Source organism: Rhinatrema bivittatum, chromosome 5 (genome assembly GCF_901001135.1).
Source record: "Rhinatrema bivittatum chromosome 5, aRhiBiv1.1, whole genome shotgun sequence".
Classification (NCBI taxonomy): Eukaryota; Metazoa; Chordata; class Amphibia; order Gymnophiona; family Rhinatrematidae; genus Rhinatrema; species Rhinatrema bivittatum.
In genome coordinates, this window is record NC_042619.1 from 344,345,599 (window position 1) to 344,371,379 (window position 25,781).

The 25,781-nt window shown below is 42.7% G+C and overlaps 2 protein-coding genes across 8 annotated transcripts in view; one reads left to right on the plus strand and one right to left on the minus strand.

The window, feature by feature from the left end:
• Positions 1–25,781, plus strand: part of UBAC2 (UBA domain containing 2) — a 377,581-nt gene that overhangs the window by 56,400 nt on the left and 295,400 nt on the right. The window lies entirely within an intron of this gene.
• GPR18 (G protein-coupled receptor 18) lies at positions 1,396–9,881 on the minus strand. 2 transcript variants are annotated; one of them, XM_029604496.1, is made up of 3 exons: positions 9,799–9,881; positions 8,195–8,326; positions 1,396–2,724 (listed from the first exon to the last, which is right to left on the minus strand). In XM_029604496.1, the coding sequence occupies exon 3, from the start codon at positions 2,700–2,702 to the stop codon at positions 1,707–1,709; it is 996 nt and encodes a 331-aa protein (XP_029460356.1). In that variant the 5' UTR covers positions 2,703–2,724; positions 8,195–8,326; positions 9,799–9,881; the 3' UTR covers positions 1,396–1,706. The 2 variants fall into 2 exon arrangements, with proteins under 2 accessions (XP_029460356.1, XP_029460357.1); XM_029604497.1 differs by lacking the exon at positions 8,195–8,326.

The window sequence follows — 25,781 nt, forward strand, 5'->3', positions numbered from 1 at the left end:
TTAAAGGCTCAGCTTCTTGTGTTTCTTCAGCTTTTCAGGCCACGCCTATGCTAAGGTATTCTGCTGCCTGGAATTAGATTTAGAAAGGACTTTATTTTGGTATTGTGGGATTTTTCCTTTTGGGCTGATTTCTGCTGGTCCTTTATTAATTTGAGATTTGCTGTTGTCAAGCAGGTTTGTGGGTTCTCATGAGTTAAGTTCTGAATTTTCCGTAGACCTTTGGCTGATTACACTTGTTTAGACCAGTGGTCACCAGAAATCTGACCTAGCAAGCCTCTGCTTTCTATAACAGCCACAGGTGCTTGCTGCTTGAGCAGAGTGCAGGGTAAGGAGCTGGTGCTTAATTCCTCATCACCGCTCCCTCACCCCTGGAAGTCACTGCCACCACCAATCCAAGGTAGAAATGTTGCAGGCATTCTGAATCCTACCCCCACCTTCCTGCCATTCCCCCCTCCCCTCACGCCCAGCTTCTTGGAGTTTCAGTTTTTCTGTGTATGCTTGTTCTTAATTTCTGGTCTCTTATTCTGCATCAGTCTGCATTCTGCACGTTTGACAGAGGTGAGGGATTCTGCTAACTAGGATGTAGATTCTGTGCAGGGATCTATAGCAGTCCTGGCTTGCTTTGTTTTTTCAATAGCAAGTGTACTGGGTTCTGTATTTGCAGTCTTGCTTTTTCATAGGTAAGGTTGTTGCTGTTCAGCTCCTGGGTGTTAGTGCTCTTATGGTAAGGCTGGTATGCAACATAATTTCTAAATGTCTTTTTAGCGTGTTTTCATGTTATTTCACAAAGTGCCTGGCAGGGAAGGGATTTTAAAGTACTATTACTGAGGGGATACCAGAATTTGAGAATATTTTTTGTATGGTGATTTGAGAGGGGACATTTCCTAACTCTGCTCTGTATAAACTCCAGAAGAGGTCAGAACTCTCTGAGGTTGACAGTGAAATGCCTGAGAGTTTGTCTGTATCGAAAAACTGTGAGCTGCATATGCATATCAGTCCCAGATCTCTCACTGATGCAGTAAGCAAAGATTACAATTTTTGTGAAAAAATATTTTATAATGATATTAAGCAGCTATTGAAATTAAAAAAAATGTTATCTTTCTCCTGCATCATTTTCAACAACAAAATATCTAGGATGGTTTTTTTTTAGTATAGCTGTTAAATGTCGTGTGCAATGTGTCACGAACGGGAGCGTCATCCGACAGGTGTGTTATGATGGAGCCTTGCTGTAGGTGTACGTTTTACTAATGGAGCTGCTTTTTAGCCTTTTCTAAATGGATCCATGAATTTTTAAACATATTTTTAGTTTTTTCTTTTGTTTCTGTGACTAACATGCTTCTCCTCTCAGCATTTTTATAATAGAAGCTTTTCAGAAGAGAATAAAAAATTGAAATGTTTCAGATGTATTCATTTCTTTTACTTGGTTGTAGTTTACACATATGGGTTGTATTAACAAGTTAATAAAAAGCCACGAGATGAGTATATAGCATTACCCGAAGAGAGACATTTTACCAAAAGCAAACCCAGGAGACACGCCTTCACTAAGATATTCTAAGGTATATACATTTAAGAAACAAAGCAATAGAAATGACCCTTTGTAAAATGCTTTGAGGGGTTTTGCATGTGAATCACAGCTTTTGGCACATACTTGCGCCAAATTAGTACTTAATAGAAATTCTATTACCATATTACACTCCCTCTCTTGCTTATACCATTTCACTATTTATGTTGCTCAGTGACCGTACACTACCTGCGTGAAAACTCTTCCTGCGTACACTTCGTAGATAATTGCGGTAAAGTATAACACTTATGACTCTGGCCTGAAATTGTTTAGAGACAATGTAGTAGAGGATAACATCCAAACAGGTGCTGAGATTCATAAGGAAGGTGGTAAATGCTGCCCAGGGACTGTAATGGGTTTCTTCACTTTGCAGCGTGAGACAGAGAAAGCACACATGGAAAGGCACAAAGCAGACCAGCACCTGCACAATTAGAGTCATGATGATCCTTATGGACTTCTCCTTCACTTTGGAGGTCAGCTTGGAAGTTCTGCCCTGGACAAGACTGTACACAATGACACAGTAGCAGCCAATCATGATCAGGAGCGGAATCCAGAAGAAGAAGGCCAAGCGCGCCAAGTTTAAAACATTGCTGGTCTTCAGGTGGATGATGTCAAACATTTTGAAGCACGTGGTGAAATTGAAGGCTTTGTCTGGATCCTGGCCTGTAAAGAGCAGAGGAGTGGTGGATGCCAGGGTCATTACCCAGATGCCACCGCAAGCGACCACAGCTTTGGTGATGTTCTTCAGCTCTTTAGCGTGTTTGGGTTGCACGATAGCCATGTATCGATCAGCGCTGATGAAAGCAAGCAGCCATAGGGCAATGCTAGGGTAGAACACTGTCAGGGCCCCAAGCATCCGACAGAAAATGTCTCCAAAGGGCCAGATTTGTTTTACATAGTAGGTCATGTGAAAGGGTAGAAAAAGTATAAAGAGTAAATCAAGGAGTGCCACATTCATCATATACACGGTTACAGTTGTTCTCTTCTTTGTGGTGCAGCTGAAGACCCACAGGGCGGTGACATTAACCAGTAAACCAATTGTGAAGATAAAGCTGTAGAAGACAAGTGCAGCAACCCTGTATTCTGTGGGCTGCCAGTAATGCAGCAAGCCATCTTGACTTTGATTGTAACTTTCCACCATATTTTATTATAAAGCACAAAGCCTATAAATACAAATAAAAGTTCAAAGTTGAGTTAACACCAACATATTGTACAACTGAAAGCAAACAGTATAGATAGATAGAGCAGCAGTAGGGCTTGCAGTGCAATGTTGTACACATACAAACATCCTGCCTATCATGGGAAAACACGTTTCTTGCTGTGGTGGACTGAGGATAAAGGTCGGGGGGTGTTAGAATAGGAGAAGGGGTGGGAAGGAGAGAGTAGGGGGAAGGCCACGGGCGTAGGCACACGCAAGATGCACAATTGTGCACCCCCTTGGGCGCGTCGTCCCCGCTTTTATAACATGCGCGCACCTGCGCGCACATGTTATAAAATCGGGCATCCATGTATGCCCGTGCGCTTCTTTTAAAATCTACCCCATATTGTGTATTTTTGATCTGTTTAACACGCTTTGAACTCCCTTGATAGAAAAGTGTGGAAGAAATGATAATATGCTAAATCAAATAAATACAAGATTTATGTAACACGAATACTCAGAAGATTTAAAACATTTTTTAAATATATAAGATATTTTGATCCAAAATATTTAGCTAGCGCGTAGCTGGAACGCATGGTTTCTAGAACTGTGCAGCCAAACAAGCTTCCCTTTTTTGGTCTCGTTTTTGTTTGTTTTTTTTTATTTCTGGTGTCCGGTTTTAGTGCACATTATTTCGATTTAGTGTGCACTTAATTGAAATAAAACAGCAAAAAAAAAAAGACAGCACGTCCCTAATAGTTCCTTCCCCATTTTTGCATGAATCACCTGCCTTCCTGACAGAGCTGTGAATGCTTCAGCAGAGGAGTCAGGACTTCATTCAGTTCAGAATGGGGGAAAATCCTTGCAAACCACTCTGTATCACGATAGTTCCCTTTTTTCTTCATATTAATATTTTATTCTTCAATTTGACATGTTTTATATTACCTGAACCATGTTAGATTTTTTTCAAATGGCCTGCTGAAGAGAAGCGAGTTTTCATGCAACATTGGACATTTTTGATGCTGGGGACTTCTGTTGCGAAGAAGTTTGAACCATTCCAGTGTTTGTTGTGCGCTTTATAAGAAATACTGGACGAGTTCTCTGTACAACTATCACTAAGGTGTGGTTTTTTTCAGTGGGTTTGTATATACAGGTAGTAAAAACCAGTGTTTCTCAACCACCGGTCCATGGACTACTGCTGGCCATGGTAGCATTTTTGCCAGTCTTGGTGATTGGCTCTCATTTCTTGGTGCCGCTACAGGGAAGTCATTTCTGCTTCCCCACTCTGTCAAATTCCTTCCTTCCCACTCCCGAGCAGCAGCTGGAAGACATTATAGGGCAAGAGGAGCAATGGTCTGTGCAGCTTAAGAGATCAGTGATGTTATCACAGGGCAGGAGATGGACAAGATGAACAGGGAGCAAGAGGCTGAGATTGACTGAGATTGGCTGGCAGGGGGTGGAGTGGCCTGCCAGGAAGGAGGAAGAGGAGATGACTGGCTGGCTGAGGGGGTAAGGGATATGATTGTTGAGTTTAATTATGTTGGATGGGGGAGGGATTAGATGTATGGGATATTTTTGTCTTCTTTTTTCTTATAGTGTCAATTTTAATATGGAGAGGCTAGGACGAGGAGGAAACAGCTGACGCCAGTATGTGAAGCAATAAAATGGGGTGGCAGATTGAATGAGTGAAGGGAGAGGTGCCTAGCTGGCTGGGGAGGTTTCACTGGCTGGCAGGAGAAGGACTTAATAAAGAGTGGCAGTAGTAGTGTGCATGGGCCAAAACATGAGTGCTGGACCAGCACCAGCAGCAGCCCATGTGGGTAGCCAGTCAATCCCTGGATCCAAAAAATTGAGAAGCACTATTCAAGATAAGAGCAACGTTTGGCTCAAACTGCTATGCTGACCCATTCCCTATATAGGGGTGGGGAGGCCACAACCGGGGCGGTGCTCTGCCTCTGGACCCAGAGGAAGGAGGGCTTCAGGCGGGATGGGGGGGGGAGGGATGGGAATTTGGGTAGGCTGGAGGGCAGTCTGGCAACCACAGTATAGGTGTGGGTTGGTCTGCCCACCATCCTCTTCTTGCTGCGGTTTTTCCCACCCAGCCTGCCTGATCCATGGACCGCTTACCTGCGATCTGTGTGCGATGGAATGGGTTGGACAATTCCAATCCTGTCACGGCAGAGGCCCGGCAGAGTTGACCATGTCCAAAGGTTCACCGCAAGTATTGATTTATAAACTGGTTGGCCAAAGAATAGCAAAGTAATCGGCCTTTCTGTGTCTACATTGCTTGGGTGGGGGAGAGCTGAGATGAGTTGCCTGTCAGACCTTTGGCTTTGATGGCCAGGACTGGCCTGCTCACCACCCAAAGAATTACGTTGCATACTCTTAACGGATTCCTGCTCTTTTATGCCCAAGATATCGTTACACTGCAGACAATGCTTACCTGATAATCAATGATCCAATTGCAAGACAATGAGAGCGACAAAGCTTTGATGACCCTGTAACCCTGCGTGCTCCTCCCCCCGAGACTGCTGCCAAACTGGAAGCGGCAGGATGCTTGTTGAGCATTATGAATTGAAGTGTAGGAGATGATAGTGCGGTCACCCTCTGGGTATTTTGGGGTAGGTAGATGGTGTATTTGTTTATACTCAGTGATGTCATTGTTGAATGTAGTTAACCTCTTGCTGAGGCCCTGTACATGCAATAAGTCATTTCTTTCTCAAGCAGCAGTCTGGTGAAGAGTTTCCTTACTCTGAGACGGTGTGAAGGGGGCTGGGAGCTGGGTGGGAGGGCGGTAAATGGGCTCGCGGAAGGGAGGAGGTGGGTGGCCTCTGTCACGTTATGCTCTTGTTTCCAACTGCAGTTGAAAGGAGGCTTCAGTCAGGAAGGAGAGTTTGGATTAAAGGACTTCCCTTTCTGATATTCTGAGGATCTCTCAAAAGGTCTGAAACAAGTTCATCAAGTTGAGAGGCTCAGGTTCTTCTGAAAACATCTAAAATAAATAAATAAATAATCGCTCTGATAGAATTTCAGCATTTTGAGGTGGCACTAATCATTATTTTATCTCAGTGCCACATGGCGACAAAACATTTCTTCTCCAGATCACTTTCTGAAGATAAAATCGGTTTTTTTAAACTGATTTGAAAGCAACTGAAATCAGTTACTTGTTCTTCTTTTGCAGATGAATAAAGCAGGCGAGTACTGAAAGTTAAATGAAACTTTGGTAGCGTGAAATGTATCACTTCCCCAGTTAAAAACAGCTCTGCTTGGTTTCACCACAAGCTTTCTGCATTTCTGTAAAACAAAAAAAAAAGTCTTGAAGAAGGGGAAGGAGGAAGTCTGTTTCATTTTAGGTCCCCCCTGTTTCTCCCTGCGATCGTGTGGAGCCATTAGGTTTGTTCCCCCTTGTCTGGCTGTTATTCCTGTCACTCTGACCTGTAGCTCATCCTCGCCGTCACAAGGCTTAGTGCACCCTTCATTCACTGGACCTGTGCGTCTTTAAGATCTCTCATTTCTATCAGCATTTGCAAGAGGACTAGCAATATGAGTCTTTCTTTTGGAACCGGATTGCTTCAAATGCTAATAAAACATGTGGCTTACTGTAAAACTCATGCAATCCCCTGCATGTGACGTGACTGCCACGGAGCGTGGTCTTCCTGGGGAAGGAATTCCAGCCACAGGCCCTTTACTGCCTTTCATATAGATTTCTCGGTCTTTGGATCCCCACGAACAAAGCAGATCCCAAATGTGGGCACTTTGAAAGAGCTCAGATCTGATTGATTTCCATATCAATGGGCCTGGCAGTGTTTTAGTTTTTTGTTTCTTGAGAGAATGATTCTAAATAAAAAATGTTTTCCTCTGCTCGGTGTATGGGCATGGGATTCAGAATATTTGTTAGTGGAGCGTAAGTGTTGAATAAATACATAATCTGGGTTAGGCTTGGGTATTTTTAAGAAAATAAAATGTACAATTCCGGAAGACTCTTCACTCAGCCGAAAACGAGCGTCTATAGCTGGGTAACGCTATGCCCGAGCAGGCTGGTGGTATTTCAGTCTGCTCTAAAGCTCCACACATACTTTAAAGTGGAAGAAAGTAAAAGGTAAAGCATAAACTTAAAACAGGTGATGTCAGGAGTGGAAGAATATTGTGAAACCTTAGGCGCCATTTTTAGGAGCTAGGGAGATTTACATTTTTTCTCGTTCTCGCTCTAACGAGAGTCCCTATTGTGGAGACTTTGTCTGTTTCCCCGTACACCGAGCACGCACACGTGCGGCTACAGCCCCTTAGTGAAGTGACCGCAGGCGTGTCACACGGAGGAGCGTGAAGACCTGTAAGGAAGGGCAGGCCTGAGCAGTGGGAGGTCTGTACGAGCCCCCACCCATTCCCCAGGCACTGCCCTCTCTAAACCCCTTCCAGCCTTTTTCCTGCCCTCCAGGCGGTTTTCCACCCTCTCCAGCTCTCTTTCAATTTCTTTCTGTCAGGTTATAGCAGTTAAAGTCCCACTGGTGGCAGCTGCCAGGATTAGCCTGGGCTCTGGTGACCCAGCCTGGTTCTGCGAGAGGCAACTGCAGCACCTCAGCCTGGGCTCTGTCGCTGTATCTGCTGTCAGGTGCCAGCCCTCAGTCATGTTTTCAGTATCCAAAATCGGAGCGGCCTCGGAGGGAACTTTCCTTCCGCCCCTCCCTTCCCCTACCTAACTCGCCCCCCAGCCTTACCTAAACGCCCCCCCCCCCTTACCTTTAACTTAGAAGTTGCGCCTGCCTCCGGGCAGGCGTAGGTTGCGCACACCGGCTGATGGCCGGCCCGCGATCCCGGGCATAGCGGGGAAATGGCCGCTGTGCCTGGAGGCTCCGTCCCCGCCTCGTTTTCAAGCCCCGGGATATACGCGCGTCCCGGAGCTTGCGCACGTCGCCAGGCCTATGCAAAATAGGCTCGTCGCGCGCAGGGGGGGTTTTAAAGGGTTACGCGTGTATCCCTTTTAAAATCTGCCCCACAGGTTTTAGAGAAGCGTTAAGTGCTTTCAGGAAGTTCAGCCTAGATGAGAACTTTAACGATGCACGCTACACAGTCATATGTTGTAGTAATGTGTTTTTTTTTATTTTAAAGAAATAAAATGTTCAGTAATTCAAATTAGATGTTTGATTTTTTTTGTTTGTAATCTGAAATAAAGCTGGGTATGCTGTAAAGATTTTCAGATTTGTAAAATAGATTCAGAAACCAGTTGGCACGGAGGCCTTTTATTTCAAATTGATTTAGGTTTGTAGGTGCACAGTACTTGATTTGTAGGAATTCGGGCATTTGACATTGTTGTAGATGTTACCTCTTCATTTATATTGAGCAAGCAAGGCTGACGTTTTAGAAGTCTTCACTCAGGGTGATACTTTTCTTAGTGTCTTACCCATTTTTTCCTCCAAAATGCAGTATTAATATTACAATTCATGCATTTGCAAGGTGAAGTCAGTCAGTAAGAAGATAACTGATCAATCATTCCTTACCTTGAGTACATGATAAAGTTAATTCAGAGAACTGTAAACTTTTCATCACCTCCGGTCTGATGGGAATTGCAGCTTCCTTCTAGTGGCATGTCTTCGCTCTACTAAAATAGAAGCTGCTTCTTTCTTTCTTTGCTGTGTTTTGGGCAGGAAGTGAAAGTGTAACTGAATTTGAAATCATTTTGTGGCATCCTGATTTGTTGCAGGTTACATCATATATATATATAGGATAATAACTTTTATGACAGTCTCACAGGAAAATTAATATAAATCGAGTGATGAAAAAATACCCTAAATGCTGGACCGATTCCCCCTCTAACGAGAGTGTGGCTGCCCGGGACTCTTCGGTGATGATGTGGCCACCCGGGAGTCTGCCTTCGAATGCCTCTGGGCTCTGGAGCTTTCCTTCCACCACTGGCAGGGTGTGCCTGGCACCCCGAGGCCCATCTACCTTGCGCACTTGTCATCACCGCCCTGCTCAGACGTCTGAACTAATCTAGAATTTGGCACAGTGGGTGCACAAGCTCCAGCAGCACAAACTTGTGAGGATGTTGTGCCCATTAGAAATAAGCACTTATTTAAAAGATGTATTTTGTGTAGCTATGTACAGTATAAAAATGCAAAATATGCCTTGGGGGAAGTTCCTTCGTACATAAAAATGTGCCAGTGTGCTTGCGATGAGGTATAACCCAAATCTGAAATCCCATTGTGGGGAGCTGGGTGTAAAGCAAAGCTCTGCTTGAGAGTCGCGTTAAACCTTTCATGATGAGTCCCAAAGTCAAGCATGCCACGTGCCCTTTGGTTTTAATTTAGGTTAAATATTCTCTGGGCCTACAATCATATAGAATGTCCCAACAGCGTGAAAACAGAAAATGTGACCGTTAGGAGGAGTGAGAAGAATAAAGGTAGGTACGCAGAAAAGCTGATTTTACAGAGAGAAAGTGCGTAAAAAGGCAGAGATTCCTAAAAGACAAAAAAATAGTGGAAACGCCAAGATGATAATGCAGTAGCGCAGGGCTTCTTGTATAAATCCCTTTTGTTTTCTATCTGGAATTCTATGTTTGAGAGCTCGCCTATTCCAAATTATCAGGCTTTAACTCGTTTTATGGACACACAGGTTTTAAAGAAGCGTTAAGTGCTTTCAGGAAGTTCAGCCTAGATGAGATGAGAACTTTAATGATGCACGCTACACAGTCATATGTTGTAGTAATTTGGTTTTCTTTATTTTAAAGAAATAAAATGTTTGTAATCTGAAATAAAGTTTGGTATACTATAAAGATTTTCAGTTCCTGAAATGTGTAAAATAGATTCAGAAAACAGTTGGCATGGAGACCTTTTATTTCAAATTGATTTAGGTTTGTAGGTGCACAATACTTGATTTGTAGTGCCTGCCCTGTCGGGCAGACTGACATTGTTGTAGATGTTACCTCTTCATTTATATCGAGCTCGTTTTAGAAGTCTTTATTGAGGGTGATACTTTTCTTAGTGTCGTACCCAATTTTTCCTGTTTTATTTCAGGAATGCCTCAAAAATGCAGTATTAATATTACAATTCATGCATTTGCAAGGTGAAGTCAGTAAGAAGATAACTGATCAATCATTCCTTACCTTGAGTACATGATAAAGTTAATTCAGAGAACTGTAAACTTTGTATCACCTCCGATCTGATGGGAATTGCAGCTTCCTTCTAGTGGCATGTCTTCGCTGTACTAAAATAGATGCCTCTTCGGTCTTTCTTCACTGTGTTTTGGGCAGGAAATGAAAGTACGTCACTTTTAGATCTGGGTTCTCATTTTAGGCGCATGCAGATTTATTTGCAGGGTTTCTGCTTAGACCTTGTTCATCTTACAGATATGGACAAGTGCTATTAATTCAGTTTGTGCACTTTTACTGTACAATGTATAGGTAGCTGGTTGTACAAAACCCAGAATCAAGGAAATAATTTTGAACTCTGATTTTAGTTATAAATTAAACTATTTCGGATATTGGAATAAAAAGTGTGACATACCTTTTGCCTGTGTTAAGGTATCATTTTACAGTGGTATTACGTTTGTGATGTAGCTCATCCAGACGTTTCTTGGCTAAAGCTGTGAGAGAAGACGCCGTGTATAAAACTCAGTGAAGTTTTACATGTCATAAGAATTTCGATATGACAATTTCTTAAAATATAATACATACATACGTTGATACTAAAAATATACAGGCTAATAGTGAATTATAGTATGTTTAGTTTTTAGTTGTATTTTGCTGTAAACAAAATATTTTATTACTTTGGAATGCAAAATCATGATTAAAATGTACAAAACGTTACAATATTCAAATGATGCTCAGATGCAAATCAGCAGTATTCAGCCTACAAGTAAAGTTGTCTAGCTTATAGTTTTGATCTCTGTTGGGATGTGCAGAATGATTTTTAACCCTGCTGTTTCCTCCTGCTCTTTTGTCCCTCCAGCTAAATAGGAAGCTGGCCTGGGATCTGGCACCATGAGTAGGGTTGCCGCCTGTCCTGATTTTTTCTCTGAACTTTACAGAATTTTGAGGTACTGTAGTGAAAGAAGAGGGATGACTGAAATGTTTGGAAATGTCCCGATTTTAGCCCTCCAGCTGCAGGTTAGCGTCTGAACGTCCTCTGTGTGCGCTGTGGTAGCCACACTATATTTAATATGCATTGGATACATTTATTTTGTGCCATTTGCATAGAATTCAATCCACGATTTAATCAGAGACCTAACAAAGTAAAAAAAACAGTAGTTTGGCACCTGTACTGGTAAAAGCAGACTTCTGGAGTTGTCTCCCAGGGGCTGCTGGGTAAGGTATGCAGATAATCTGCTGCAGGAAGTGCAGGGCCTCTGGAAGCTGGGACTGTGGACTCTGAAGCCTGGGTAGCTCGTGGTGACCTCTGGTGTTCTGTCCCCAGGGGCTGCTGGGTAAGGTATGAGATAAGCCTACTGGTTGACTTCTGCTGCCAAATTCACAGAGAAATACTAACACTGGCTTACTACCCTATTGGTACTTTAAGAAAATAAAAAGTCTACTCATGCAAGGTGATATCCACCCTAAATGGAAAATCTTCCTAATGTATCATCCACCATTTGGCTCAGACGAAGTTGTACAGATTTTCTGGTTTTATTATTTGAAATCATGTTGGAACACCCTAGGGCCTTAGGCTGTTCAGCTTGGAGAAGAGACAGCGGAGGGGGGATATGATAGAGGTCTTTAAGATCATGAGAGGTCTAGAACGGGTAGATGTGACTCGGTTATTTACACTTTCGGATAGTAGAAAGACAAGGGGGCACTCCATGAAGTTAGCAAGTAACACATTTAAGACTAATCAGAGAAAATTCTTTTTCACTCAGCGCACAGTAAAGCTCTGGAATTTGTTGCCAGAGGATGTGGTTAGTACAGTTAGTGTTGCTGGGTTCAAAAAAGGTTTGGATAAGTTCTTGGAGAAGTCCATTAACGGCTATTAATCAAGTTTACTTAGGGAATAGCCACTGCTATTAATTGCATCAGTAGCATAGGATCTTCTTAGTGTTTGGGTAATTGCCAGGTTCTTTTGGCCTCTGTTGGAAACAGGATGCTGGGCTTGATGGACCCTTGGTCTGACCTAGCATGGCAATTTCTTATGTTCTTATGTTCTTAATCCTGGGAGACTTTAACCTTCATGTGGATGATCCAGCAAGGCTCTGTGTGTGATTTTCTGAGCTCAATAAAAGCATTTAAACTGACTCAGTTGCAGATCAACCCATGAGGTGGGCACACACTTGACCTGATACTCATCTCACAACATTTGCTATGAGAAGTATCACTCAGCAACATTTGGGTTACCCAGTTATCTTGGACAGGTTACCAGATGGTGCAATTTGAATTAGTGACACATCAAAAAGGAGATGCAGAAAGCATACACACTCCATATATTGAACAACTTATAGTGATATCAATTTTTATTCCATAAAGCAACTCTATTACTTATCCTTTATTTTATACAGAAGTAAATTTTCAAACAGGTCCCCCAACATGGACCCCGTGTTTCGCCAGAAGGCTGTGTCATATAGCTGCTTGCTATATGATCTTCATTGTCTTGGAATATATGTTGTAACTGTCCCTCCCGACGCAGCCTTCTGGCGAAACACGGGGTCCGTGTCGGGGTCCCGTTTGAAAATTTACTTCTGTATATAAAGGATAAGTAATGGAGTTGCCTTATGGAATAAAAAATGGATATCAGTACAAGTTGTTCAATATATGGACTGAACTGTTAATGGACCCAAATTATTTAACATAGTCAATTCTCTCCGATAGGGTCAATTCCAACTTGGTCACAGCAGACCACACTGCCTCCGATGAAATCACCACAGGTTTCTCTTCCTGGAGTTAAGGCCTCCAGTCTAGGAAGCACCACTGGTATTCTGAGAGGAAGACACAACTTCGGTGGACCCAGTCATAGTCCCTAACCTGGACTGAACAACACTAGGAGGCTGTGGTGGGTGTGAACCTTCAGGGCTGAGGGAAATGGATAAACCCTCTAAGACCAGGGAAATTGGCCCAATGTCTAGTTGCCCCGAACTTGGCTGGCTAATGAAACTGAAAGTTCCCAAAGTCATTTGGGTGGAAATGGGAGCAGTAGCAGGTTCAGCGATGAAAGATCTGATATATATTACCTTTCCTTTTCTTTCCCAATTGACTCAGTACTTACATACCCAGCTGAACTTGATGAAAAATCACACAGAGAGGCGTGTGGCGTACCTCTGCATGCCAGCTTTTGAAGACCTCCAGCACTCCACTGACCTTGGGAAGAGGTGGTGCTAGCTTCAGAAACCCAGGTGGACCAGGTCACATTCCAACACAAAGATTGTAGCAGTGAGCCTGTGATAAAATGTGACTATGAGTGGACTGAGGACAGGCAACCTTGCTTGTAATTCTCGAGTTCCACAGTATTTGACACCATTGACTACAATATCCTAAAAAGGCCTGACACTAGCCTGGTTCTACTCCTTCCTGCACAATTGCTCCCATACTATTTCACTGGGCACAGTAACATCCTGCTGTCACTCTCCTGTGGAGTGCTACAAGGATCTATCCCATCGCCTACACCAGGGGTGCTCAAACTAGTCCTTTGCCCCCCAGCCAGTCGGGTTTTCAGAATATCACTAATGAATATACATGAGAAATATTTGCATACATCGGAGATAGTGCGTGTAATTAATCTCATGCATATTCATTAGTGATATTCTGAAAGCCCGACTGGCTGGGGGGTCCCCCAAGGGTCAGTTTGAGCACCCCTGCTCTACCCTGTTCAATAAATTTATTTATTTATTTATTTGCGTTTTTTTCTATACCGGCATTCATGGTTAGAAACCACATCATGCCGGTTTACATGCAACAAGGGGTGAGAACAAAGAACGGAACATAAACAAGTGCAAGGAGATCAAAAGTTACATTACAACAAGGGTCTTAAACTTGGAGGAGAGATAAGAATAGGAGAGCAGAACTGTAAGGATTACATTATTTACATTATATACATGATACTGTGAAGTTTTTTGTATAAATTACTATCTCTTATAAAATTGCTATCATTTAGCAATTTAGCATTTAGCAATTTAGCATTTAGCATAAATACTGTCCATGCCTTGCCCTGCTCCACCCAGGTCATTGAAAACTATCAGATTCACTACTGATACACTGAGAACATTCAGCTACTGATCCCACTTGGCCCGGACTCAAAGTGATAGCAAACCTAAACATATGTCTGGGAAAGACTGTTGACTGGCTATGCCAAAATAAACTGAGATTAAAGCCGCAAAAGCAAGGACGTTGCATAGGGGGAAAAAAACCTGGGCAAATTGAACTCTGAGGTGAACCTCTCAGCTGCCAAGTTTGCAGTCTTGGATTTGTGCTGGACTCCAGGCTCACCTCGATAATATCCAAGTCTGCCCATTCTTCGATGACCCTGCATTTAGGCCTGTGTGATCTCGCTCTTTGTCTACATTGGAATTCTGAAAAAAACTCATCTTATACAGAACGCTGCTGCTCGATTGATACTAAATGCAAATACATTAAAAAAGGTCCACTTCTATTCTGCAGTCTCTTCACTGAATCCCAATGTTCTGCAGGGCCCAATTCAAAATCTTGGTTTTGACCTTCAAGGCCAAATATGGCTGCACACCAGCGTACCTCAGCTGCCGACGTATGGTCTCTTATTTCCTTAGCCCATGTCACAAGCCCGCCTACGAGTACCTTCACCTAAGGAACTGCACCTCATAACTACCAGAGAACCTGTTTTGGTTCTTCATCAACTCTTTGGAATGCTTTGCCTAGTCTCAAACGTGTTAGCCTTCAGAAAACTACTAAAAATGTGGCTCTTTGGCCCACAAGCCTAAACTGACCCACCTGTCAAGCTGTGCTCCTTGACTATTAAAATCTTTCAGGACACACACACGTCAGTCATCCTAGCATACTAAAGCTGATTCCATGTGCCTTCTTTAACTTCTCTGCCACTCTGGAAAACCATGAAGTAGGTAATGATAAATTCCAGTACGAATGACATTCCAGGACACTGCTCAATCTTCCTCATCTTGAGACATTTGTAATCCCATCTCTGCCACCATATGTGATGCCCCGTCACCATATTCTTCAAATCATGATTAGGAGATTTTCCTTCCTGCATCCTCACGCATCCTGGAAGCCCCACAGGTACTGCTATCACTCTCTGGCCCTCTGGGTATCCTCCTGGTCTCCTCTCTCAGATGCTCTTTCAACCTTCTCCTTTTTCCTTCTGATCTTTTGTAGGCCTCCGGATGGGACAGTGTGGAACTGTTCCTCTCCCTTCCTGAGCTGCTCCCAGGGACTGCCCCCTTGTAACTTTATCCAAATTGTACTGCTTCTTGTGCCTGACCTGTATCTGGCACTGTCTAGCTTCTCCTAAGTTTTTTTTTCTTGTATTTGGCTTGTAAACTCCCTCATTTGGGTGAGCAGCAAGTGTTGGGGTAGCTTTTACTCTTTGCAATCTTGCCAGAGGATGTAAGAATACCTAACGTTGGTTATCAGGACTGGTTTAAAACTGCACACTCATTCATTTGTACTCACGTATTGTAATGCAAACATCTGATTTATAGGTTGCACATATCTGAAATGCTGTGTTATAGGTCTGTATCTCCCTCTGCTGGCTAGAACTGTTTTGCGTTACTTGAAATCATATTCCTCATATTGGATCACTAGGAAACTGAGAAGAAAATAACAGAACCGTACCAAGAAGAGAGAGAAGGCTAGATTTTTGTTTTACTTGTTCTGAGTTCACGTAATATTAATATAAAGGCAGTACTGGGGGAAGGGGCGACAGCTCTTACTTTTTTTTTTTAATCAGACTTTTATGACCAAAGATTGGCACTGTCTGACTTACAATTAATAATAATTTTTGGATTTTTAGCCCACCTTTCCATGTAAAGCTGAAGGTGGGTGCTTGAGAGGACAGGAGATAAAGTGGCTTGCCCGACATAGGTGTCATTGGGATTTGCATTCTGGTGCCTCCATCTATTGCTGTAATCACTGGGCCACTCCTCCTCCTCTTGAATTGAAATACTTGATTAGGAGGTTAAATCAGTAAACTGCCTCTCGCTTCGTAAGCGGCTTGCTAAGAGTGTTTTTGTTATGGTCTCTTTATTCTGCATTTGGTGAGGGTCTGTCTCTGTTCTGCAGGTGTGACCTAGGCATGTCATTTCTGTGTAGGGATCTATAGCAGCGTGGCTTATTCTGCTCTCCTAATAGGAGGTGTATTGGTGTTTAAGGGCCCAGAATACTATTTACAGTGTTGTCTTTTCTTGGGTAGGGTTTTTATTTTTTGAGTGCTGGTAGTTCGTGTGGCTTTGGTTTGGGAGGTGTACTATATTATAATTGTAATTCAGTTTACTTATGGCTTGCTGGTGGCCAAGCCTACACCATGTTCAGTAGGCCTAATACCATACGGATTGCAAATGTCATTTCTGCAGGGTTTACCAGAAAGCCACAGCCGTGCATGGAAATATAATATGCACGTTGTGAGTGATATTTTTTTTACCTCGGAACGCTGTACTTTGAATGTCCTTTTCCATGTAAAATCTGCTACAGTAACTGCATAATTTCTAAAATTCTGTTTGTGGGGAAGGCTGTGGTGGTGGTGGTGAGGGGGTCACACAAGGCCTAGGGGCTGGGACTCCAGATGGGGTGACAGAAGTTTTGGAGTCACAAGTATCTCAAACGCTCCGCATATTCCTTTCAGTTCCAGCAGCAGCAGCAGCATTGGTAGTGGAAGTCGGTGTAAAGCCTGTGAGCCAGCCTTGCAGCGGTCAAGCCCTTGCATGAGTTTCTGTGGTCACAGGAAGCCCTGAACAAGAAGGGATCCAGGCTGCCACAGGACCTCTAAGCTCGCATTGGCTCACACACCCTATGCTGACGTTCATTATTAATATTGCTACCGTTTGTAGAGCACAATTGGGTTTGGGACAGCCATGAAGAGAAAATTGAGCTGAGCGTGCACAGGCCAGTGGATACTGCCACTTCTCCCCTCTCCTCACCCAATACTAAAGCTATCCAAGAAACAAAATGTTGCCTCCGTCAGCAGCCTACCCCCTCTTCCCAACAGTTGTCGGCCACCTTTGGCCCATGGTCAGAAGGGAAGTGTTGCTGACCCTGACCAGGGGAACTGTTTGACGGAAGGGATCAGATGCAGGAGGGGAGAAGAATTGGCTGTGGAGGTTGAGGGAGGTTTGACAAAAGATCAAATGGGGGTTGTGGGGTGAGAGGGGATCAACTAGAGGGATGTGAAAAAAGGATTGGAAGTGAGGCTGGGGTGGTAGGCAGGAGAGGGTGGAGGATTGGGTGAGAGGAAGGGATGACAGGATTATAAAAATATGGGAAGATAGGAAAGGGCTAGAGGGGGTGAGAGGAGGTGGTCTGGGAAGGTAAGAGGAGCTGTAGGAGGGATTGAGAGAGGGGATGAGCTGGAGTGTGGAGAGGGTGAGAGTGGGGTGATTGTTGGAGGGCAACTTGCACCCCTGATGATTTTTGTCTTCTGGGGCTCACATTGGCTAAAACTTTGGGAAGCCCTGACCTAGGGCATCTAATATCCTGCACTGGTCCTAGGATGGCAGTGGTGCATAAAGGGGTACGATATAAGGCAGGGGTGCTCACACCGGTCCTAAGCACCCCCCTCCCCCAGCCAGGATATCTCTAATGAATATGCATGAGGCTTATTTGCATGCAGTACCTCCTGTGATGCAGATATTTCTCGTGCATTTTCATTAGGGATATCCTGAAAACCTGACTGGTTGAGGGAGCCTATAGGACCTGTGTGAGCACCCCTGATATAAGGTTTTCCTAATGGTGGGGGTGGCTGTCATTAAGCACTTGGCATTTTCCTGACTGTTCTAATAGGAAATTGTTGGTATTTTTATATTTGGAATCATTTGGTTGCATCTCGCTTTATGCACAGTTTTTCTTTAATAAGGCGAGTAATACAAGTTTTTTTTTAAATAGTTGTGTAGAAGGACAAAGATGAAAATTGTACTCCGCGCATCCAAGTGTTGGGGATTTTCACAGTTGGAAGGTTTGGGTGTCCTTGATGGGGATGGGGGTGACATTATGCTATGGTCCTTCACTGAACTTAGGGGAAAGGAGGCTGTCCAGTCCTAAAGACCTGCAGCATTTTGTGCTTATTTTGGGGGGCTTGGGTATTAGCTGGCTTAGTTTTCATTGGGTTGGGGGGGTGGAGGATGGAGGCTCACTCAGAAACTTTTTTAGCGGCAATCTCTGCTTAAAATTATCTGGGAACACATTCCCGGATAATTTTTTTTTATTTTTTTTATTTTATTTTGCTATGATTATTGGTGTTTGGGTGGATCCTTGGACACTGTGGCAGCTGACCACGCCCTCGGGTGGCAGTCCCGTGAGGGACCACAGTGTCAGGCCAGACTCTGGGCACACAAACACATAAATCCAGATTTTCTGACCATGAAATAAGACTCCTAGTCCTAAAAATGAATCTTAGGACGGTGTTTCTATTGTTCATAAAGGGAAAAGTCACTAGCGTAGTCCTGCTTTGTAGAATCTCAGTCTCTTGAGTTAATTCCAGTACATCCGTAAGATGAACGTGAGATTAATATTCAGGAACATCCTTCTCACTTTGGGGCAAATAATAAGCCTTAGTAACTGCTTCAGATGGTATCTTGAGAACTGTTCATCTGTTTTTTTCTTAAATAAACAACTTAGGAAGTCTTCTAACAAGTAAAAAACTTTTATTATCGAGAGGAGTAAAAGGAAAAACTACAGAAGCCTTGTTTAAAAGCAAATAAAGTACAAAGCGTTCTGTAGGTACTGGGATCTCGTCTCTGCCTGCTGCCAGCAAAGTAGCAGCAAAAAGAAGCCAGCCAGATGTTTCCCTGTAGAGCACAGCCTTATACAATTCTTATCTTTCTCACACCATATTCCCTCCCTGCCCTTATATGGTATCACTTCCTGTTCTTTCTTTGTTCTGTATCCCTGCTTCCTGAGGCACTCATTACAGTGCTTGATATCTGCCTGTTACTTTGCATATCTAGGAGGCATCTCTTGATGTGATTTATACAATTCTTATCTTTCTCACACCATATTCCCTCCCTGCCCTTATATGGTATTATTTCCTGTTCTTTCTTTGTTCTGTATCCCTGCTTCCTGAGGCACTCATTACAGTGCTTGATATCTGCCTGTTACTTAGCATATCTAGGAGGAATCTCTTGATGTGATTTATACAATTCTTATCTTTCTCACACCAATATTCCCTCCCTGTCCTTATATGGTATTATTTCCTGTTCTTTCTTTGTTCTATATTCCTGCTTCCTGAGGCACTCATCACAGTGCTTGATATCTGCCTGTTACTTAGCATATCTAGGAGGAATCTCTTGATGTGATTTATACAATTCTTATCTTTCTCACACCAATATTCCCTCCCTGTCCTTATATGGTATCACTTCCTGTTCTTTCTTTGTTCTGTATCCCTGCTTCCTGAGGCACTCATCACAGTGCTTGATATCTGCCTGTTACTTTGCATATCTAGGAGGAATCTCTTGATGTGATTTATACAATTCTTATCTTTCTCACACCATATTCCCTCCCTGCCCTTATATGGTATTATTTCCTGTTCTTTCTTTGTTCTATATTCCTGCTTCCTGAGGCACTCATTACAGTGCTTGATATCTGCCTGTTACTTAGCATATCTAGGAGGCATCTCTTGATGTGATTTATACAATTCTTATCTTTCTCACACCAATATTCCCTCCCTGTCCTTATATGGTATCACTTCCTGTTCTTTCTTTGTTCTATATTCCTGCTTCCTGAGGCACTCATCACAGTGCTTGATATCTGCCTGTTACTTAGCATATCTAGGAGGAATCTCTTGATGTGATTTATACAATTCTTATCTTTCTCACACCATATTCCCTCCCTGCCCTTATATGGTATCACTTCCTGTTCTTTCTTTGTTCTGTATCCCTGCTTCCTGAGGCACTCATTACAGTGCTTGATATCTGCCTGTTACTTTGCATATCTAGGAGGCATCTCTTGATGTGATTTATACAATTCTTATCTTTCTCACACCATATTCCCTCCCTGCCCTTATATGGTATTATTTCCTGTTCTTTCTTTGTTCTGTATCCCTGCTTCCTGAGGCACTCATTACAGTGCTTGATATCTGCCTGTTACTTAGCATATCTAGGAGGAATCTCTTGATGTGATTTATACAATTCTTATCTTTCTCACACCAATATTCCCTCCCTGTCCTTATATGGTATTATTTCCTGTTCTTTCTTTGTTCTATATTCCTGCTTCCTGAGGCACTCATCACAGTGCTTGATATCTGCCTGTTACTTAGCATATCTAGGAGGAATCTCTTGATGTGATTTATACAATTCTTATCTTTCTCACACCAATATTCCCTCCCTGTCCTTATATGGTATCACTTCCTGTTCTTTCTTTGTTCTGTATCCCTGCTTCCTGAGGCACTCATCACAGTGCTTGATATCTGCCTGTTACTTTGCATATCTAGGAGGAATCTCTTGATGTGATTTATACAATTCTTATCTTTCTCACACCAATATTCCCTCCCTGTCCTTATATGGTATTATTTCCTGTTCTTTCTTTGTTCTATATTCCTGCTTCCTGAGGCACTCATCACAGTGCTTGATATCTGCCTGTTACTTAGCATATCTAGGAGGAATCTCTTGATGTGATTTATACAATTCTTATCTTTCTCACACCAATATTCCCTCCCTGTCCTTATATGGTATCACTTCCTGTTCTTTCTTTGTTCTGTATCCCTGCTTCCTGAGGCACTCATCACAGTGCTTGATATCTGCCTGTTACTTAGCATATCTAGGAGGCATCTCTTGATGTGATTTATACAATTCTTATCTTTCTCACACCATATTCCCTCCCTGTCCTTATATGGTATCACTTCCTGTTCTTTCTTTGTTCTATATTCCTGCTTCCTGAGGCACTCATCACAGTGCTTGATATCTGCCTGTTACTTAGCATATCTAGGAGGAATCTCTTGATGTGATTTATACAATTCTTATCTTTCTCACACCAATATTCCCTCCCTGTCCTTATATGGTATCACTTCCTGTTCTTTCTTTGTTCTGTATCCCTGCTTCCTGAGGCACTCATTACAGTGCTTGATATCTGCCTGTTACTTAGCATATCTAGGAGGAATCTCTTGATGTGATTTATACAATTCTTATCTTTCTCACACCATATTCCCTCCCTGCCCTTATATGGTATCACTTCCTGTTCTTTCTTTGTTCTATATTCCTGCTTCCTGAGGCACTCATCACAGTGCTTGATATCTGCCTGTTACTTAGCATATCTAGGAGGAATCTCTTGATGTGATTTATACAATTCTTATCTTTCTCACACCAATATTCCCTCCCCGTCCTTATATGGTATCACTTCCTGTTCTTTCTTTGTTCTATATTCCTGCTTCCTGAGGCACTCATCACAGTGCTTGATATCTGCCTGTTACTTAGCATATCTAGGAGGCATCTCTTGATGTGATTTATACAATTCTTATCTTTCTCACACCATATTCCCTCCCTGCCCTTATATGGTATTATTTCCTGTTCTTTCTTTGTTCTATATTCCTGCTTCCTGAGGCACTCATCACAGTGCTTGATATCTGCCTGTTACTTAGCATATCTAGGAGGCATCTCTTGATGTGATTTATACAATTCTTATCTTTCTCACACCATATTCCCTCCCTGCCCTTATATGGTATTATTTCCTGTTCTTTCTTTGTTCTATATTCCTGCTTCCTGAGGCACTCATTACAGTGCTTGATATCTGCCTGTTACTTTGCATATCTAGGAGGAATCTCTTGATGTGATTTATACAATTCTTATCTTTCTCACACCATATTCCCTCCCTGCCCTTATATGGTATTATTTCCTGTTCTTTCTTTGTTCTATATTCCTGCTTCCTGAGGCACTCATTACAGTGCTTGATATCTGCCTGTTACTTTGCATATCTAGGAGGAATCTCTTGATGTGATTTATACAATTCTTATCTTTCTCACACCAATATTCCCTCCCTGTCCTTATATGGTATCACTTCCTGTTCTTTCTTTGTTCTATATTCCTGCTTCCTGAGGCACTCATTACAGTGCTTGATATCTGCCTGTTACTTTGCATATCTAGGAGGCATCTCTTGATGTGATTTATACAATTCTTATCTTTCTCACACCAATATTCCCTCCCTGTCCTTATATGGTATTATTTCCTGTTCTTTCTTTGTTCTATATTCCTGCTTCCTGAGGCACTCATTACAGTGCTTGATATCTGCCTGTTACTTAGCATATCTAGGAGGCATCTCTTGATGTGATTTATACAATTCTTATCTTTCTCACACCAATATTCCCTCCCTGTCCTTATATGGTATCACTTCCTGTTCTTTCTTTGTTCTATATTCCTGCTTCCTGAGGCACTCATTACAGTGCTTGATATCTGCCTGTTACTTTGCATATCTAGGAGGAATCTCTTGATGTGATTAGGGTTAAAAGGTCTTAGACTCCAGCGTAGGAAATGATAGGAAATAGTATCAAAGGCTTTGCATACAGGCTGTTATTTCCTGAGACTTTGAACTGCATCTTTATCTTATTCTCAGAACATTAAGAAGATAACTCTTAAATAAATCTACCAAAGGCATCATTTTAATTATTGGAAAATTAATTACTCTTAAATTTAGGCTCTTCAAGGAATTCTCAGTGTTCTCCAGTTTTTTTGCACGAATAATTTCAGACTGAACCAGACCCTTCTGGGTTTTTTGTAAAAGGTAATTCTTTTTTCCACAGAATTTAATCTTGTATCATGCTGGAAAGCCAATTTCTCTGTAGTCTTTCCACATTTGTTGGTGTCTAAAAAGACTTGAGCCAAAGAAGCAATTGCTGTTTCAATCGATACAAAGTATTCCATACTATATCTAATGTTAAAGCAGTTGGTTTTCTCAATGTTAATAAAGCACCTGGAATTACCGGAGTTGCGCCACCTTCGCTGAGTAGGATGTTAATATGTGGGCCCTCTGATGGAACCGTCGCCGGAATAGACACAGAAGACTCCTTAGGGGAAGAGGTAACAGCTTGAGCAATGATTTCCCCCATAGCTGCAATGACGTCGGAGGAAATCCCTGTGGCCATCGTTTCCTCTCCCTGCAAGACTGGCGTTCCCCTAACTTCAAACTGGGAAGCCAGAGCCGATATAAAACTCGCAGGAATCAACCCACCGGGGGGGGGGGGGGGGGAATGCCGTCACTGACGCGCCAGGACTGAGCGAGATCTCCTCGGCCAGCAGGGTAGGCGTTGCTTCATGCTAACTCCTGCAGTGGCCTTCACTCCTGGCAATGTCGGCGTGGAGGAAAAGAAGCTATCAATCTTCTGCTGATTAGAGTCCATAACAATGGTCACAGGTAAATTCTCACAAAGTTTTGCCTTATGTTTAGTGTGAGGCATAATGTTAAAGGTAGTCAACAAAGGCAAACGCGGAAGAAGGCAAATAAGAAGAGAGAACTCTAATCCCGCTCCTCGTGCGGCGGCCATCTTGATCCCTCCTGGATAAATTTAAAACCTAACTGATGATATTCAAAGATAGCCAATTAGGTTTCAAGTTTTAACTGTATATCTTTATTTGGATATAGTCAGAATGCTTATCTTGATGAATATCCCAGATAACTTTATTTGGGGTTATTAGCAGGATGTCTATCTCAATGAATACCCCAGATAACCTATCCAGCTAACTTTAGCTAGATAAGTTATCCATTGTACCCTTTTTTAATAATTGGCCTATGTGTCCAGGTTTTTGTACTTTTGTCACAGCAAATGTCAGAGTGCTGTTATCCTCTCTTATCTGACCCAGTTTATTTAGGCCCAGATTGCTCAATCTAAAAAATCAGCAGCTCCAAATATCAGTGGCAGAAGATAATCGTTGCCAATAGACCTCATTGAGATATATCTAGCGGTGAGCCCTTTATTTCTTGCTAGTTTGTCCCATAAAGGCGATGTATAATATGGGTATCTAGGACATACACTTCTCCCCGCATCTGCCCTTTTACAAAGAACCAAACAATAAATACACTGTCAACAAATTGGAATCAAAAGGCCGCAGCTTCATTACAATGTACAACCAGGTGCCCGAGCCCATCAGACCAAGGAACGCTCAGTGAATATCCGCCACCAACCAGCAAGATGATCACCACCAGGCCACCCTGCCTGCAGGTTCCTGCATAAGACAAACTCACCCCCACGAGCCTTGCCACCACCCAACAAGGAGCCAAGCCTGCAGACCCTCGCCACCGCCTAGCAAGGAGCCATATGGGGACAACTGCTCCTTGTTATGTGCAGGAGTCCGGCAAACATCGGGGGAGGGGAGAGAGACTATAAAGCTCGCCCTGATACTCTGTATATGCACCATCGTAAGGGAGCCCTCTGATTTGGGCTGAGTTTTCAGGAGGTGGGGTGGGGTTAGGGGGATGTTGTTTCACATTCAGAGGTATCCACTGTAAAATTGACCTCACTAAAGAATTTTTGACCTTATAAGTGATGAAAAGGATTTGATTTGTAAGCTCTCACTCTCTCGCTTTCTCTCTCTCCTGCGCCTAACGGGAGTTGTAGCAAAGTGTCGCGTGTGTAACATTCGCGTGTCGGATGAGGACAATTTGGCGTTGTGCGCGTGAGTCCTGGCCCCGCCTCTGGAAGGCCCATGCCCTGCCCCTGTTCTGCCTGCTTTTTCTGGGCGCCCATACCTCAGTGCACACGCCCCCTTTCTGGTTATTTAAAATCCGCATAGCTCCCCGCTCAGGCCCCTTACGCATGTAAGTGCAAGGCTTCTAAAATCGACCTTTTAATTTCTAGCAGTAATGATGAATGATTCGATATTACTTCTGCTCACACACTGAGGAATCTCCCTCAGATTCAGTTTTGATTAAAGCACATATCTGTCCTAGATAAAGAATTAATATTGTTGGAAAGCATGAAAATTGTCTCTTCTTTGGCTGCTTATACCTCTATATTTCATAAGTAAACAACTTCATTATAGAAATAAATGATTCATTAGACACATTTCTACATCAGTCGAACAAAGAATGTAATACAGTGTTAAAATCCCCAGCTACGTATGTACCATATTCTACAGATAGTCCATTATTACCCAACTTCAACCATTTAATTAATATAAGAATTGCCATTCTGGGTCGGAGCAAGGTCCATCGAGTGAGTCCAGCATCCTGTCTGCAAGGTTGCAAGTATCTGGCAGATGCCATAAATAAATGACCTCTAATTCCTAATATGTTATGGAGTTTTCCTTCAGGGACTTGTCCAAGCCTCTCTTAAACCCCGCCATGCTAGTCACCTTGGCCACGGATTCCACAGCTTGATAGGGCGCTGCGTGAAAAAGTACTTTGATCTGTTTTGAACCTGCTGGTAGTTAGTTTCAAGGGGTGTTCTCTTGCTTTAGTATTATTTGAAAGGGTAAATAAGTATCCTTTATTTACCGGTGCCACCCCACTCATGATTTTGTAAACCATGCTGAAGAGCCCTAGCCTGCATAGCCTGTGTCATCACAGGAGGGATGTTCCATCCCTTTTATCATTTTTGGTGCTCTTTTCTGCACCTTTTCAAGTTCTGCTATGTCTTTCTTGAAATAGGGCGACCAGAACTGCACACAATACTCAAGGTGTGGTTGCACTATGGCTCGATACAGAGGCAACATGATAATTTGTGTTTTATTCTCCATTTCTTTTCAGCTCATTCCTATTATATTATTTGCTTTTTTGATCACCGCCATACATTGAGCAGAGGATTTCAATGTATTGTTCACAATGACTCCAAGGTCCTTTTTCTGGGTAGTTGACTCTCAATACAGAACTCAGCATCATGTACCTGTAATTGGGATTATTGTTCCCAAATAGGGATATTAGATGTCCTGCAAAAGATGATCCAGCTTCTTTAGCCACTGGGGTTCATTATAGACATCACCAAGTCACACCTTGTCCTTATCTAAAGAATCAGGTTCATAGGGGCATAGATAGGGTCATTAGAAATGAGA

Bases quoted from the DNA above. Each gene is read 5' to 3' on its own strand.
- GPR18 (XM_029604497.1), bottom strand. From the start codon at position 2,702: ATGGTGGAAAGTTACAATCAAAGTCAAGATGGCTTGCTGCATTACTGG.